Source organism: Blennius ocellaris (assembly GCF_963422515.1).
Source record: "Blennius ocellaris genome assembly, chromosome: 10".
In the NCBI taxonomy this organism is placed as follows: domain Eukaryota; kingdom Metazoa; phylum Chordata; class Actinopteri; order Blenniiformes; family Blenniidae; genus Blennius; species Blennius ocellaris.
The window spans coordinates 23,104,993-23,121,420 of NC_137659.1; the positions used below are offsets into that span (position 1 = coordinate 23,104,993).

The window sequence follows — 16,428 nt, forward strand, 5'->3', positions numbered from 1 at the left end:
TTGGTTTTAGGTTTAGGGTTAGGGTTGGTTTTAGGGTTAGGGTTGGTTTAGGGTTAGGGTTGGGGTTAGTGTTGGTTTTAGGTTTAGGGTTAGGGTTGGTGTTAGGGTTGGTTTAGGGTTAGGGTTGGTTTTAGGTTTAGGGTTAGGGTTGGTGTTAGGGTTGGTTTATGGTTAGGGTTGGTTTTAGGTTTAGGGTTAGGGTTGGTTTTAGGGTTAGGGTTGGTTTTAGGTTTAGGGTTTGGGTTGGGGTTAGGGTTGGTTTAGGGTTAGGGTTGGGGTTAGTGTTGGTTTTAGGTTTAGGGTTAGGGTTGGAGTTAGGGTTGGTTTAGGGTTGGGGTTGGTTTTAGGTTTAGGGTTAGGGTTGGTGTTAGGGTTGGTTTAGGGTTAGGGTTGGTTTTAGGTTTAGGGTTAGGGTTGGTGTTAGGGTTGGTTTATGGTTAGGGTTGGTTTTAGGTTTAGGGTTAGGGTTGGGGTTAGGGTTGGTTTTAGGTTTAGGGTTTGGGTTGGGGTTAGTGTTAGTGTTGGTTTTAGGTTTAGGGTTTGGGTTGGGGTTAGTGTTGGTTTTAGGTTTAGGGTTAGGGTTGGGCTTAGGGTTGGTTTTAGGTTTAGGGTTTGGGTTGGGGTTAGTGTTGGTTTTAGGTTTAGGGTTAGGGTTGGGCTTAGGGTTGGTTTAGGGTTGGGGTTGGTTTTAGGGTTAGGGTTGGGGTTGGGGGTTACATTACACAAGCTGTAAATCCAATAATTGAAGATTGTGTGTAGAAAAGTCAGAGCATATTGCAGCGTTTAATGTTTTTTCCATGAACTGTAGAAATACTAAATCTCAGTCTTATTAAATGTGGTACAAACATGTCCCAGTGTAAAACAAACAAACGTTTTATTCTCAGAACTACAAATGTTTCCCAAGAGGAAACATTTGAATGATCACGTCCCAAACATTTAAAGAAGAGGAGATGAAACACGGTGTTGCACTGAGAAAAACAAATCTGAGGAGAAGCAGATTTAACTTGAATCTGTGAAATCACCAATAAAAAATCAAGTTTATTTTTACAAAAACACATCTATCGAAGTCAAAAGTATTTATTCAAAGACACTTTTTTTTTCCTTTTTTACCCCAGAGGGTTAGGGTTAGATATGAATAATTTAAGTAATATAAGTCAATGTATTCAAATGCAGTCACATAAACAGCCAGGCATGCCAGCCATGTGGTATTTCTAAATAATGAATACTACAGTACCCATAAGCCACAGCGTTATTTGGAGGTTGGTTTTCATGTCAAACAAAACAGGTCAGTAGTTCAAACAACGAACAGTCTTGTTGATAGAAGTAGATCTAGATCAGGGGTCGGCAACCTTTTACGCTCAAAGAGCCATTTGGTCCCGTTTCCCACTGAACACAACACCCAAAGAGCTGCACACATTTTATTTTGACAGTCCCAAAGGAAGACCATGCCAGGAGGACACGACACACAAAACCTTCTTCACTGCTGGTTGACAACTTACAAATAATTAACTAAACTACATGAATTAGCAACACAACACAATTATTACCGACACTACAAACCTAACATAACCCCAATAATTACATTTAAAACACGACAAACAGAAAGTCCCATAATGCATTGCAGCTCTCAGCTCCTTTATTGCTACACATTATTAAAATGGAAGATAAATGTGGGAGATGTGGATTGTTAGAACCATGAGTGTGATGGTGTGTCTTTAATGTCCTGTAGTTGTTGTGTAATTCACTAGAATGTTCCGTCACTCTCAACAAGTCTGCAATGAACCTCCTGGAACTGTCGGCTTTTACTGTGAAAGGTACAGGAAGCTCCCAGCTTCAGACACCAGTTGAGCCGCTGTCATGACCTGCAGCCGCTATTCTACGTTCTTCATCCATTATTGTTGTAATGACGTCACATCGCTGCGTCGTTCACGACCCGCCTACATTTTACCACTCTTTGTAGCGGGACTGCGCTCTGGGTGGCTTTGCCTCCTTACGTCCCTCTCTGGGTGGCTTTGCCTCCTTACGTCCCTCTCTGGGTGGCTTTGCCTCCTTACGTCCCTCTCTGGATGGCTTTGCCTCCTTACGTCCCTCTCTGGGTGGCTTTGCCTCCTTACGTCCCTCTCTGGGTGGCTTTGCCTCCTTACGTCCCTCTCTGGGTGGCTTTGCCTCCTTACGTCCCTCTCTGGGTGGCTTTGCCTCCTTATGTCCCTCTCTGGGTGGCTTTGCCTCCTTACGTCCCTCTCTGGGTGGCTTTGCCTCCTTACTTCCCTCTCTGGGTGGCCTTGCCTCCTTACGTCCCTCCGGGATGAACTGCAGTGGGACGGAGGCAGTGGAGGGACCAAAGAGCCGCGGGTTGTCGACCCCTGGTCCAGTAGAATCCTACTATCATTTAAACAGAACTATGACACCTTTGAGAGACGGTTTGCTGTCACACTGAAAATGAGCTCAGATCCTCATGACCTGGCTCAGTTCCAACATCTGGGGGTTTTAGGGGAGATACAAATCTTTGTATCGTCACAATGTCTTGGATGTAGAGCTGGGAGTTTTATAATACGGTTCAGTTTCAGTGTTTTACACCAGATCAAACACACGACCTGACCCAGGGCCTCCTGTGCTCCATTCCTCCTGGTTTCACCATCCAGACAGAAGAACAGGAAGTATGGTGACAGCCAGCTGCCCTCTCTGGGGACCAAGACGCCGCCGGCCTCCCCGCACCGCGTGGCCGAGGTGCGGCTGAGCGAGGGCCAGATCATCGGGGGGGTGGGCCTGGTGTCCCCGGACAGGATGTCCCCGCTGCGCCGCTCGCTGCGCCGGGAGAGTAACGGCGCCACGGTGGAGGTGGTGAGCCGGAGCCGGGGCTCCTCGTCCTCCACCTCCTCCGTCTTCGTGGACAGTCCTCTGGGACAAACTGACCGTCACCTCCAGGCCCTTGGGACGCCCAGCAACTCTCAGAGGTGGGGAAGAACAACCGTCACCGAGTCAGTGTGAGATGAAATAGGGACATTTGGCTTGCTTTCTTTTAATTACAACCATGTTTCATCAAAAACGAATTTACAATCTTTTATTTACCTAAACGCATGAGAAAAATCTAATTCAAGCTCTAATATAAACGCCTTCAAACAAACGATCTAGAGCTACACTCGGTAGAGCACCGGCCTTCGCCAACGCTATATTTTTTTTGCGGAATCGAGTTGATAGCTGTTAGCTCATATCAATGCTAACTCGGTAGGTCAGGAAGGTACATCATTGAGCAGGCAATAGACAGAAATGTTTATTAGTTAACATCCCAAAATCTGATGGACTGATCCTTGGATGAGGACAAATCATCCCTGAAAATTTCATGCAATTTGGGAGAATAGTTTTTGTGAAAATCTGGTAAAATACATACAAATCAATAAATAATGCATACATACAAGCAGACGAAAACAAAACCTTCTCAGCCAACTTCATTGGTCGCCCAATGAAGTTGGTAACAAAGCTAATTCTTCAGTGGAGTTGTTTGGATGCTGATTTTGCACCACTTTCACTCATAATTGCAAAATATAGAGTTAGAATATATAAAAAGTCATCTCAACCAAGTTGCTTCAGATTTTTTTTAAGAAAATGTACAGGAATTTGAACAAAGGCTTAAAAATGGAAGAATTCAGTATTTTGGATCCTGTTTATGAAAATATTGCAAATTTCATTGTAAAATAATATTTAAAGTTTTTTGAACTGTTGCTCATCGTCATTTCCACTGAAATAATAACTAAAAGTATTGGAACTTGTTTGGTGCATTTAAGCCGGGAAGGTGAGTTCCTTAAACATTCAATTAAATTATATTCAATTTGATTAAATTTAATTAAATTGTAATTTATCAGATTGAACCTCTTGAGAAAGTTTGCTTTAGTTTGTCTAAATCAGAAAATCAAAAGAACTTTGTTCAAGTCAATTTTATTTGTATCGCGCCAAATACAACACTGTCATTCTATTCTATTCTATTCTATTCTATTCTATTCTATTCTAGCAGTTTTGACAAGTATTTTCACATTTGTGCAGACATGCTGATGAAGTGATGAAGTGATGAAGTGATGAAGCGATGAAGTGATGAAGTGATGAAGTGATGAAGTGATGAAGTCCTTGTGATGCTTTGTGAATTAATGTCACAGATGTTAGAAATGTGTTTCTTGTCTCACCTGCTGACTTCAGGTCGTCTCAGTTGAGTTTTGGTGCAGAGGGCGGTGTAGCAGGGTAGGTATGAGTACACACACACACACACACACACACACACACACACACACACACACACACGCACACACACACACACACACACACACACACACACACACACACACACCCTCTGTCTCAGTAGTTAAAGAGCAAAGAGTTTGGTCTGGTTCTGGAAGTTTCCGATCGTTGCTCAAGTTCATACCTGAAGCCAAACCTGAAGCTTGCAGATGTTTAAGGTTGCAGTGATCAACAAATCCTTCGAAACACTCAGCCTGAGAAATGGTGTGTTTAGTGGGTTTTGAATGCTCTGTACCAAGAAAAACAAGGCTAAATCACGGTTCAACCAACTGATCAAAGCTCAAGTCAACAGCCACATTGACATGTTTCCTCTCTGATTAGTGTCCTAAACAAGGCTCCTCCTCCACTTCCTGGAGTGTTTGGGTTAGGGTTAGAGTTGGGTTAGGGTTAGTTGATTTCTAATATCTGTTCTTACATGCTTAACATCCATGTACCATAAATCACAATTGTATGGACTCAGGATGTAGAAAACCTTTAAAAAAGGGAAGTGACTTCAGGGTTTGACAAGATTTGAACAAACACATTTATCTCTCAAACTGTGTTTTCTTTTGAAGTATTGTACAATAATACATAACTGCATCCTTTATCCTTAATGTTAAATATCTAACTGAAGGATTTCAGTGAGCCAACAAATCTCCCGACATGACGCCACTAATACTGGTGTTTTCTATATAACTGACAAAATAAAAAAGCTACACATTGTTGTTTTCTACTTTTTGGAGTCATTGAAAAATTCTGCTTCTCACCAATTTCTATACAACATTCATTTCTCTTCTTTTCAAGCGTTGACTTTTCACAGCGACGTCTCTTATCATTTAAACTGAACAGAAACATTGATTTGAATTGTCTGGAGAGTAAAAGCACACGACTGAGAGGAAGAGGAAGCAGGTGATCTTCACTCATCAGAGAACCTGCCAGTCTCACGTTTGCTCTTCATCACAATCAAGTCACACACGTTCTGGAAGTGCTTGGTTGCACAACGGCCCTCCGCTGGGTTTTAATTGCACAGCTCTCTTTAGCGGTCTTTATTTATTTATTTTTGCCCCTGTCCCAATTATTTCAAGACGAGAGAGACGCTGGAGGCAAAATTCAAATGAGCGAAGATTGTTACTGAAAGTGTGAAATACTTTATTTCTTTTAATCGTGAATAACTGAAGGCCTCGGTTGTTAAAGTTGGGGGGCGTTGAAGGTGAGCCCAGCACCGGGAGGGGGGGGGCTTTTTCATTTCATTGAGAAAAATCATGATTTAAAGAAAATACGTGGAGGATCATGTGTAAAACCATGAAGACCACAAGAGCAGATTTCAAATTAAAAGCTTCTAACACAGGAAGCACTTTTCTTTTCAATGCCTGTGGCCCCGGTGTAGAATGTGGCTGCAGCTCTGCCACTACACACTTCTTGGACTGAGGATGTACAGGAAGTACAAGAGCCACATGGCAGCAGTGTTGACATGTGTGTCTGGATTTCCCAGAGAGAGAATGAAAGCCATGGAGGAGCAGATCGCCAGCCTGGCCGGCCTCGTGCACCACGCGCTGTCCATGGGGCCAGACGGGCCTGCAGGGAAGGAAGCTGCCAGGTCTGTCACATCTGCTGAAACATCTGCTGAAACATCTGTGCATAAACACATGCATGATGCACTATAGCCACTTATATATGTCTATAATATGTAATCGACTTCAAATCTAGTGACGTAAAATTTGCTTAAATGGTGAAAATGCTTTGATAATGTCTTAATCCAGGGCTCTCAAACTACTGGCCTAACTTTATAGAATAGAATAAAATAGAGTAGAATCATTTTGAAGAGATTTGATTTTGAAGCCCCTGGTTGAAGCTATATATTATTCATTTTAATTTATTGTTTTTGTATGAATATACTGTAACATTTATTTCTTAAGTTAAGTTCGCTTTATGCTCTTGCAACAGCGTCACATCATGTCAAACTCATCAAACTTGAAATATGCTCTAATTTTACAGCATAATTGTGAGTAACTTAAAGATCTCAGAAGAATATTTCAATATGTTATAAATCTTGCACAACCTGTATTGTACAGAGTATTTTCCAAGCCGACTGCATATGTGATGTTGAGTGTGTTCGTATCTGGGCTGAGAGGAGAAAGAGTTGGTTCATGTTCACTGTCTGTTCAACTCTTTACGTGATTTTGGTTTTCAGTGAGAGTCCTGGAAAACTCTGCGGCAACAAACCGGGTGAGCATTTCACTTTGAGTCGTCACTCTCTTCCTGCAGACGCCTGCCGCCACTCAGTCACCGTCACCATTCAGAACAGGCTGTCCGACATGCAGTGTGAGACAACAAGTTCAACTGTTTCAAACTCATTGGGACTCGACTGTGAAACAGAGCAGAGGATTTTACACTGCGACCAAAACCTGATAGATTCAACCTTTTTCACATCCTCCCATCAGGTTTTCATTGTTTTTGTCAGAATAGATTTCAATTAATTTCAGAATACTACTGTACTATATTTACTGTATGATTAAAGCTATCTTATTGCTAACAAGCGTTAGCATCAAGCGTGTGTCCGGGGAAGCAACGTGTTTTCACCGACAACTGCCTGCAGAGAAACATTTTTCATTTTCTTGCAGGTTTTATAACAACAAAAAGCCCAAAGTGAAGCCATTTCTTGTATTTTTGGTATAATATGAGAATAACACAATCCACAAATGAAAGTCTAACTCTTTGCAATTGAAGATAATGTAAAGAAAAAAATGTAAATAGCCTAATGGTGATTATTGTGTGATTTTCTTTTTCCATTCAGATTGAGATTGATGATTGATTCAGTCCAGTAATAGCAGCTTTTAGCGTTAAAGCAAAGACCAGCACTGTGGCTGTTTTCCTTCAGATTGAATTGACCTCTCCGTGACCCCCCCCCCTCCCCCTTCATGCACCTGTCTTGACCTTCAGGAGGACCGTCTGACCCCGGCCCTTCAAGCCCCGCCCCCGCTGCTCTGCGGAGCCCCCCATTGGACGGCGCGCTGCAGCAGCGTCTGGTGTCTGCCAAGAGAAATGTGTGTGAACTGCGGGAGCAACTCAACCAGCTCAAGTGTTTACAGGTACTGGCGGGAATGCAACATGAGCCAAAGCAGTCGTCATGGTAACCTTCACCCCACCAAGGAAACTCAGTCACAGTCTGAGAAAATATAGAGATTTTTACCTTTTTTAAATTTGTTTCAAAAAACCTCATTCACAGTTTATACCACAAATCAAACACATTGCACCCTCTGTAGAAACTCATGTCAAAACCATGGAAGTGTTTTATGTGTTACAAAGAACACGTCACAAACACACAACTGCACTACAGAAATTAAATGTGTAACACAAACAGACTTGTCGAGAAGCCCAATTGTGCAGAAACTTGCCCAATCTGGCAACACTGGTCTTCTCCTGAGACAGGTCGGCAGACACACACACACACACACACACACACACACACACACCACTGTAAAACGCGGGACCTTTCCAGCGACTTACGTTGAAGCAGTATATGAGTAATAGCAGCAGAGCTGGTGTGAAACCTGCAGTGGAAGCTGCGTCCAGGCGGCTGCTTTCAGAGAAACGTTCCTGTGCCGCAGCTGAGCCACCAGAAGAGCATGAGCTCCCTGCTGAGGATGGCGGGTCAGGAGCTGGTGGGGCTGATGTGCGACCACCTGGCCCAGTCGGAGGAGGCTGCGTACGGCCGGAGAGCCCAGATGGAGGAGGAGAGGACCAACTACCTGGCCACTGAGGAGCAGATCCTCACACAGCTCAGGTCAGTGTCAGCGCAGGCTCAGACAGGAGGGATTGTGGGTAACACACTGGATTCTGGGCTTTCACTCACTCCACTTAACAATCCACTCCAAACGTTTCCAGTTCACGTGGAAACGCTTCGCTCTTCACTGGAACACGGTGTGCAGCGACATTCTGTGGGGAACTTCTCCGTGTTCTTGCTGTGGAGGCAAGGCAGCTTCATTGGTAATGGAAAGGGAAGGTCAAGATAGAAACAAGAAGCACAATGAAATAGAACAGTGAGCATAAGAGATAAAATAGACGTCTTCACTGAAAGGTCTTCAGTCTGGTTTGAAATTCATTCAGATTTGGAGCCAGTTTGCATGTTAAATAAATATATCTAAATATAATATTAAAAAAAGTTATAATTTTTTATTTTATTTGCATATTGTAGTTTTAAAAAAGAAAAAAAGATTCTTATCTTTTGGCTAAAAACAGCTGAAAGATGGTAGTGCAGGCCAACAGGCTAAAATTGCATCAACAACAACAATAAAAAAGTTAAAATGGCAAAAAACTAAAATGCTAAAATGCCTCAAATCATGACAATATTATATATATATATATATATATATATATATATATATATATATATATATATATAGAGAGAGAGAGAGAGAGGTTCCATCTGCAGTGCCCGGGCAGCATACAAGATTATTGTACATATTACAAATATACCTTACAGTAAAAATGAGTAAGATTAGCGATAATTGTTAAAATATATCAACTGGTTTCATGAAATTCCTACAGAATACCAAAAGATCTTATGTTTACACATCATACTAACAACGCAATAAACAGGATCACTACGTTACAATACACATTATAAATATAACCTACAGTCATATTAGTAACATTATTATTAACATCAGCAATAACCATTAAAATTCCTCACCTGTATTCCTAAAATTCAAACGGTTTACTAAAATATATTACACAACAATGAAATGGACAATTTAGCAAATCCCTGCTTGGTGGTTTGTGGGTCGGTTTTGTCCTGTTTGACTCCCTGGTGTGGCGAGGTGGAGCTGAGAGGAGTCGCTGCGCGGCGTTTCAGGGAACGTGGTGATTATTCACCTCAAGATTAACACCACAACCACCAAATATTCAGATTATTGTTTTGTTTTTTTTTCTCAGTAGAAGTATTTTGGTTTAGTGTGACTCAGCTTGAACTCTGAAGTGGTGATTTAGCCTTCTTCTCTTTTTTTCCCCCAACTTGCTGCAGTGAAATGTTTGGTGGCTCGCAGCGCAACGTGAAGAAGCATCTTGTTAAAAATAGAGGCGGGGGACGGGAGCTGATGTGATGGGGCGCGACGTGGGTTTCAGCATGTTGCACGTGCTGCTCCGCCGGCCGGCGTTCAGCCGCCGTGCAGGAGAGACGCCAAGCCATCGTGTCTTTGCACATGAATCTACGTTAGTGAGTCAGAAAAACAGCGTTTCTCTCTTCTTGGGGAAATCTGTGAAAAACAGCAAGTAAAACATTTGTATTCATTTGGCAAATTAAAAGACATTGACGCATTTTTACGGAATCGTTCTCATTTAACGCGTCTGAATTTGTCCCAGAAACACTAGAACAAGTAAACTTGTCTATATTTCTATATGTTGTGCTGTCCAGTATATTTTAGCAGGTCAAGGGTGGTGGGTTGTTTCGCCCAGTATGTGTTGAATATTTTGAGAATTAATTGTGATGAAATGACAATAAGTGAACACAAACACTCACATTTTTACAACCAAATGCAAATAAAATAGAATCAATGTATAGTACAATAAGCTGCAATGCAAAATCAGACATTTAACGTTATTAACGTCTACCTCGTTTTTTAAATAAAAGCCTCGAAGTAGCGCACTATTTTTTGAGATGATAACTTTTTGAACTGAAATATTATTAATTATTAATTATTATAGGATAAAGTCCCCTGGGTCTTTGTATTAAAGCTCCAATTGGATGAAAGCAGAGGAAAATTCCAGCATTCAACCAACATTTTCTGAGTCACTTCATATTTGTTACCTTGATTCCAGTGCAAAGCTGTCAAACTCTTTATTTTCCATGATCATCTCAAGTGAGTTGCACCAGTATAATAGCAGCTGCTGTATAATCAATTTTAAATGTTTTCCTTTGTTGTTGTGTACAGAGAGTTTAAAAAAAAACTGATGGAATTTCATCTCTTTGCTTTTGTGGTGTTCCGTCGTGTTGTAAGATAAGGTACAGTTGTGTCTAAATTCACCCTCACAGCATCTCTCATGTCTGTTAAACTTAATGTCTTCCACCTCACATCTAGAAGATATTAAAAAATAGAGAGTCAATATATTGTCAGAACAAATATATAAATGTAGATGCGTTTCTGTAAGAGGTGTTAGTCTTTGGAACCACCTTGAGAATAATTTTTAAAAAAACGAATAGGCTTAAAACATTTAAAAGGCAATTAAAAAAAAAAAAAATATCAAGGATGGATAGGATTTAAAAAGTCAGTGTGTTCCCGAAGAGAACAGTTTGTTTGGTTTCTCTGGAATTGCAAAGAAAATTGAAGTTTTTGTTTTTGCTCCTTCAGTTGTAGAAGCTTTATGTATATAATGTACAAGATTGAGCAAAATTAATTTCCCTTCAGGTTGAACCCTGCAGTCACAAGTTATAAGTTTTATGTTGTGAAAATATATTGACAGTTGAAATTCTTTCTTACTCTTACTGTTTTTTTGCATTTTCTATTATTGCATTGTGTATTTGGTTGAACTAATATACTATCACTATTACTGTGTGTGTGCGTGCGTGCGTGCGTGCGTGCGTGCGTGCGTGCGTGCGTGCGTGCGTGCGTGCGTGTGTGTGTGTGCGTGTGTGTGTGGCCTTGCAGAAGGGAACATTAAAGGTATACAGGAGGATTTTCAGGAATTTTAGGAAAGAACCGCCCTCTCCACCGTTTGAAAAAAATGCGCATGCGCAACGCTGTACCTGCTCCCGAGACGGAACGCCTACTAAAACGCGTGCGAGAGACGTGCACGAGCCCAGTTCTCCTCGTGCACGCTCTGTTTACAAGTCACAAGTCGGCATCGCTCACATAAGCTCACTTTACAAGAAGATTTGCACCAGAGGGGGTGAAACTGTGTAAAAATGTCCGAGAATAATGCGTGGGGTCGGCCACCGGCATGATGAGGACCGTGTGGAGTGAGCTGCGCGCAGGGACGAGCACGTACGACGGGCTTACGTCATATATCACCACAATGATTGACAATTGGGAGGACCAGTTGTTTTGATGATCCACCCGGAAGAAGAAAATCCTCTACTATACCTTTAATGTGCTTGGTGTTTGTAAAGCCCTGCTGGTCTGGGAGCCAAACGGCAGTTAAAGAAGTGATGAACAGTTTGACAGCAGTGAAGTTGGTTGTGAGCCTCCAGCAGAAACTCTGCAGTGAATTACTGGTTTTGCTCCGTGTTGCACCGTCGTGTCAGAACACCGTGGTCACAGTAACTGTGGTGTCTCCACACCGGTCCGACTGTTTGGTTTCAGACTCCACTGAGGTCAGCTGAGGACGGTCCTCCCCCCCCCCCCCATCCCCTCTCCCGTCCTCGTCTTCTGTCAGAGCAGCTTTGCTTCCCTCCATGCCGACGCTGTCGTGTGTCTCTTGCTCCCCTCAGTGAACTGGAGGATTACGTGGACGGTCTGCAGAGGAGCTCCGGCCCGAGCCCGGCCAGCTTGACTCTGAGGGACGTGGAGGAGGGGGCGGTGAACCTGCGGAGGATCGGCGAGGCTCTGGCTCTGCTCAAAGGTCTGAGAGCCGGGACGTGTCCTCGCCGTCTAGCCTCCAGGCGTCAGCTGAACCGCCCACCCGCTGGAATTATCAACAACCATACTGCAAAAAAAAACTGGATTATTTTTGATTAACTTCAGTCATGAACACAGCTAATAATATCTGAAATAATTATCAGGGTTTTAACCTTTGAAAATATTTTCTTAACAAAAAGAAATAATAATAATAATAATAATAATAATAATAATAATAATAATAATAATAATAATAATTTAATATAGCAATTATTTGTGTGTTTGTTTATTTATTTGTTTGTTTATTCATTCATTAGCTTCAAATTGAATATTCATGACAATGACACCTTTTTTTCAACCACATAGCCAAGATGTTATTTAAATAAATGTAGTACATTGTCCAATATTTGGTTTGAGAATCTGAAAAACAAATAAAAAATGTTACCACTGAAATCAGCAATTTCCTCATCAGACATGTAAAAACACTGTAATAACACGACTTGAATATCTAAATTACCGTCAGATTTATCAATACGTAATGATTTTACATGTTGAACCACCGTCATTCCTCAAATTGAGCGTCAAAACAGTGACTGATATGTATATTTTGGTGAACACGTGACGAGCTAAACTCTCAAAGTTCTAGATTTGGTGTCAGACTGGGTTTTATTGAACGTCAGCTGTTCATTGAATAGAATCAGAAAGGTGTTTCCTGTATGAGACGGTGTTTGTGCTGGCTGCCTGTGGTTCAGGAGAGTTTCCGGAGCTGCAGCTGAAGATGCGCTCGGTGCTGCGCCTGGAGGTGGAGGCGGTGCGTTTCCTCAAAGAAGAGCCTCACAACATGGACTCCATGTTGAAGAGGGTCAAAGCCCTGACGGAGACGCTCAGCTCCCTCCGCAGGTACTCAGCTCCCCTCACGCCCTCACACCCTCACACCCTCACACCCTCACACCCTCACGCCCTCACGCCCTCACACCCTCACGCCCTGCCTGCAACCAGGGGAACGTTACCCTGACGTGTGTCTTTGTCCTCATCCGTCCTTCCTGTGTTCACCAGGCACGTGTCAGAGTCTGTCCAGCAGACTGCAAACACCAAGAGCCCTCACAACTCCCCCAAACCTCAGCCCCGGTCCTCCGTGCGACCCCCCCTGTCCGGCAGCCAGGCCGAGGCGGGCCCGGCGGGCTCGGTGGACCTGGCGGGCTCCGCCTCTCCTGTCATGGCCCGCAGGAAGAAGGGCCCGGTGGCCCCGCCCTCCCACCACCACCCCAGCCCCCCTCTGACGCCCACACACGGCCGGGACGCTCCGTCGGTGGCGAAGGTAGGGGCGGTCCGGTCCAGGTGACGGGGTCCTTGTAGCGCCAGCAGAAGTCTGAGTGTGAGTGTGTCGGTGTGCAGGTGAGTCCTCACAGCAGAGAGGGAAGCCCCGCCCTGCAGAGGAGAGCCGGACCGCCGCCGTCTGGTCCAGACCACCATGTCCTCGCCGCACCACATCAGACCACGGTCAGTGATCCAGACCCCCGTCTGATCCAGTCCAGCAGCTTTCTACCATTCTACCACTCGTCCTCTTCTTCACTGGGCTGGACTTGATGCCATCCACTCACATTTTGGGGTTCCAGGTTAGGGGTTAGGCTACACATTGAAAACTTGCTGGAGTGTAATACTACACAGTGCGTGTACTCTTGTAGTAAAAAGAACATATTGCAGCTATAATGTTCTGAATCATGGAGATTTAAGAAGCTTCTTCCTCCATCAAGCACAAACTTTCTCGAGTGTCACTCCTGGATGAGTCAAGTCGTGACTGTCAAAGCTTGTGTGTATATCCTGTACATATCTTTTATTATTTCACTTCACATCCCCTCCTCGTGTTTCTGCTTCATTCCCTCTGGGCCGTGGCAGCTCACGTCCAGGTCTCGACACAACTTTATGAAAAAACATAACCATTCGGGAACATTTTCACTGTAAAGTCAAATTGATTTGGTGTTTTGTTTTGTAAGAATGTTGAAAAGGTGACTTTCACTTTGACTTTCAAAGTGGATTGACTGTCTTGAAATGTAGTCTGGCCAGATTCATTCACACAAACTAAATGGAACAAAATCCAAATGTCTGAGAACTACATTGAAATGTTAACTTTGTGTGTGTTTGGCAGTATTTTATTAAAGAGTTAAAATGTTGGATCCAGATCAATTCTGTTCATATTTGTCAGTAAAATAACCTACAAGCGAGAAACTATTAGAATGAAAGATAAAATGGTTTGGCTTTATATGTATACCCGAGGAATCAGCTGCTAATTTGTTTTCCCAAATCATGAAGCTCTGTGCTCTCAGTGGCTGGATCACAGTCACAATCAAACTTATTCATTAAAGAAAGATTTAGCCTCATTTCCCTTTTCGCTGAACTGTAAAAGCAGAACCCCCCTCCTGCTCCTCCTCCACAGATCACAGAGAGACAAAACCCAGAGGGCAGCCTGAGGGCAGAAACCAGCACCAGTCAGTCCAACCAGTCCAGCAGCAGCAGCAGGGACCTGGACCAGGTCCTCCAGAAGACCCAGGAGAGCCTGCTGAAGTCCATCCCTCACCTGGAAGTGTCCGATCCCACAGAGAGTCGGTCGGACCCAGTGTCCGGACAGGAGAACCCGCCGAACCTCACACCGCATGGTAGACCTGCACACCCCAACACACACACTGAGCTCCATGGGGACAGTTCGGTTGGTGTTTGATGATGTCAGAGCGCAGCGCGGCCTCCACCTTCCTGACAGGGTTTGATTCCTTTGTTCCTCAGTGGAGCCGCCGGCTCGTCTGTCTAAATCCCAGCAGAGGCCTTCTCCCAAACTGAGTGATGAGGTGGACACCGCCCACTTGAAAGCGTCAGGCACTGGTAAGAAAATGTTTTTATCAATTATTTTTTCACGTTGAAGTGACACAAATCATATGTTTCCACTGCAATTTCATGCCCTGCATGAATAAATATTTGGCCAATCAGCTGAAGCCCTGCTGCATTACAATATGTTCATTCAATTGTTAGATCGTATTACATTTTTTTACATTTCAAAATGACACCATACTTGGTGGAAAAAGACCATTTATCACATATTTTTCTTACTTATATCAGAAATGTCAAACATAAGTTGATCAGATCATCGAGGTTCCAAGCTGGAACCACAAATTACAATAAACTACCCACTGAGAGGCTTTCTGAGCAGTGGAGGATATAGCACAGATATCAGTGAGAAAGCTCGCTACCCAGGGCCGCCCCTGGCCAAGTGGGGGCCCTAAGCAGGATTTTATTTTGGGGGCCCCCTTCCAATAACATAATAATTATTATTATTATTACTATTATTATTGTGTTGACGTTTGGAAGCCATCTCTCTCTCTCTCTCTCTCTCTACCTGTAAACAACTGCCTGCCGGCCCATCTGACCGCTGATTGGTCAGATGGTGATGCTTCGAGCTTTCGTCTCTTTTTTCTCTCTCTCTCTCTCTCTCTCTCTCTCTCTCTCTCTCTCTCTCTCTCTCTCTCTCTCTCTCTCTCTCCTGCCTCAGGCTGACTTGGTGACGGTGTTCTACGTGCCTCTCGGCAAAATGCACGCGCATCCTTTGCGCATTTACAGATTATGATGATACTTTATTGATCTCGAGGGAAATTCAATTCACTTGAGCAAAATGGGGCCCCCATGGATCGCGGGGCCCTACGCACAGCGCGTGTTCTGCGTGTAGGGAGGGGCGGGCCTGTCGCTACCATTAAAAAGCTATGATTTGCCTCAAAGCCGTGCTGTCAGGGTGAGTTTGTAAAAAGAGGTATGCGGGGAAAAAACTGCAAAATGCAGCTGTTTTTAGGAAAGTGTTCTGTGTTTAGTGCCAGGAAATAGCTTTAAACTTTCACAAGTGTCTCTTTGGTCCAGAAATGTTGTATTCATAGTTTCTTGCCCCAAATCCAGCTCCTCCTTGATTCTCCTCCATTAGAATATTGGATCCTAGGAGCTGCATTCACAATCTGCTGTGTCTGTGTGAGCTGGACTGGCTCCGCCCACACACGCCCATCTATGGGAAGAGGAGGAAGTACTTCCTCTCGTGATGCCATGTGCCAGAGCAGTGCTGCCTGACTGTGGGAGGAGTCAAAGGGGAGGAGCCTACCTTGATTGTGATTGGCTGAACCCCTGATGACACTATATAGGGTTTGATTTCTGATTGGCTGGTTGGAGCAACACACTTTTTAAACCCTGGAACAAGCCAGGGAGAGGGAGGACACTCTTTCTTCACCTCTGGGTGTCGTTCCAGGTGTGGACACGATTAGTACTAATGGAAAGCCACTAGAAAGTAGGGATGGCTCCATACCACTTTTTCACATCCGATACCGATATTGCAGCCTTGAGGATCGGCTGATACCGATCCGATACCGATGTATTCTGTTCCTGCAGAGACAACGGAGCCTCTGCCATCAGCTGCTCCATCAGCTCCTCCATCAGCTCCTCCATCGGCCTCTCCCATCCCGGAGCGTCGGCCTCATGTTGAGAAGCCTCGCCGCTCCAGTCTGGACAAGGAGATGAAGCAGAGTTTGGACAAGGCCATCAAGTCTCCGCCTCCTCCTCCTCCTCGGAGGTCCGTCACTCACTG

At 43.9% G+C, this 16,428-nt stretch overlaps 1 protein-coding gene across 1 annotated transcript in view; it reads left to right on the forward strand.

The window, feature by feature from the left end:
* LOC308135568 (uncharacterized protein) overlaps positions 1 to 16,428 on the forward strand; it is a gene marked incomplete at its 5' end in the record, with an annotated part of 73,376 nt that overhangs the window by 40,770 nt on the left and 16,178 nt on the right. Inside the window, 13 exon segments of the mRNA XM_080503619.1 lie at positions 2,643 to 2,954; positions 4,189 to 4,230; positions 5,759 to 5,863; positions 6,458 to 6,492; positions 7,207 to 7,355; positions 7,875 to 8,050; positions 11,693 to 11,823; positions 12,572 to 12,719; positions 12,876 to 13,137; positions 13,215 to 13,319; positions 14,254 to 14,473; positions 14,598 to 14,693; positions 16,233 to 16,413. Coding sequence (XP_080359745.1) covers positions 2,643 to 2,954; positions 4,189 to 4,230; positions 5,759 to 5,863; positions 6,458 to 6,492; positions 7,207 to 7,355; positions 7,875 to 8,050; positions 11,693 to 11,823; positions 12,572 to 12,719; positions 12,876 to 13,137; positions 13,215 to 13,319; positions 14,254 to 14,473; positions 14,598 to 14,693; positions 16,233 to 16,413 — 1,962 coding nt within the window.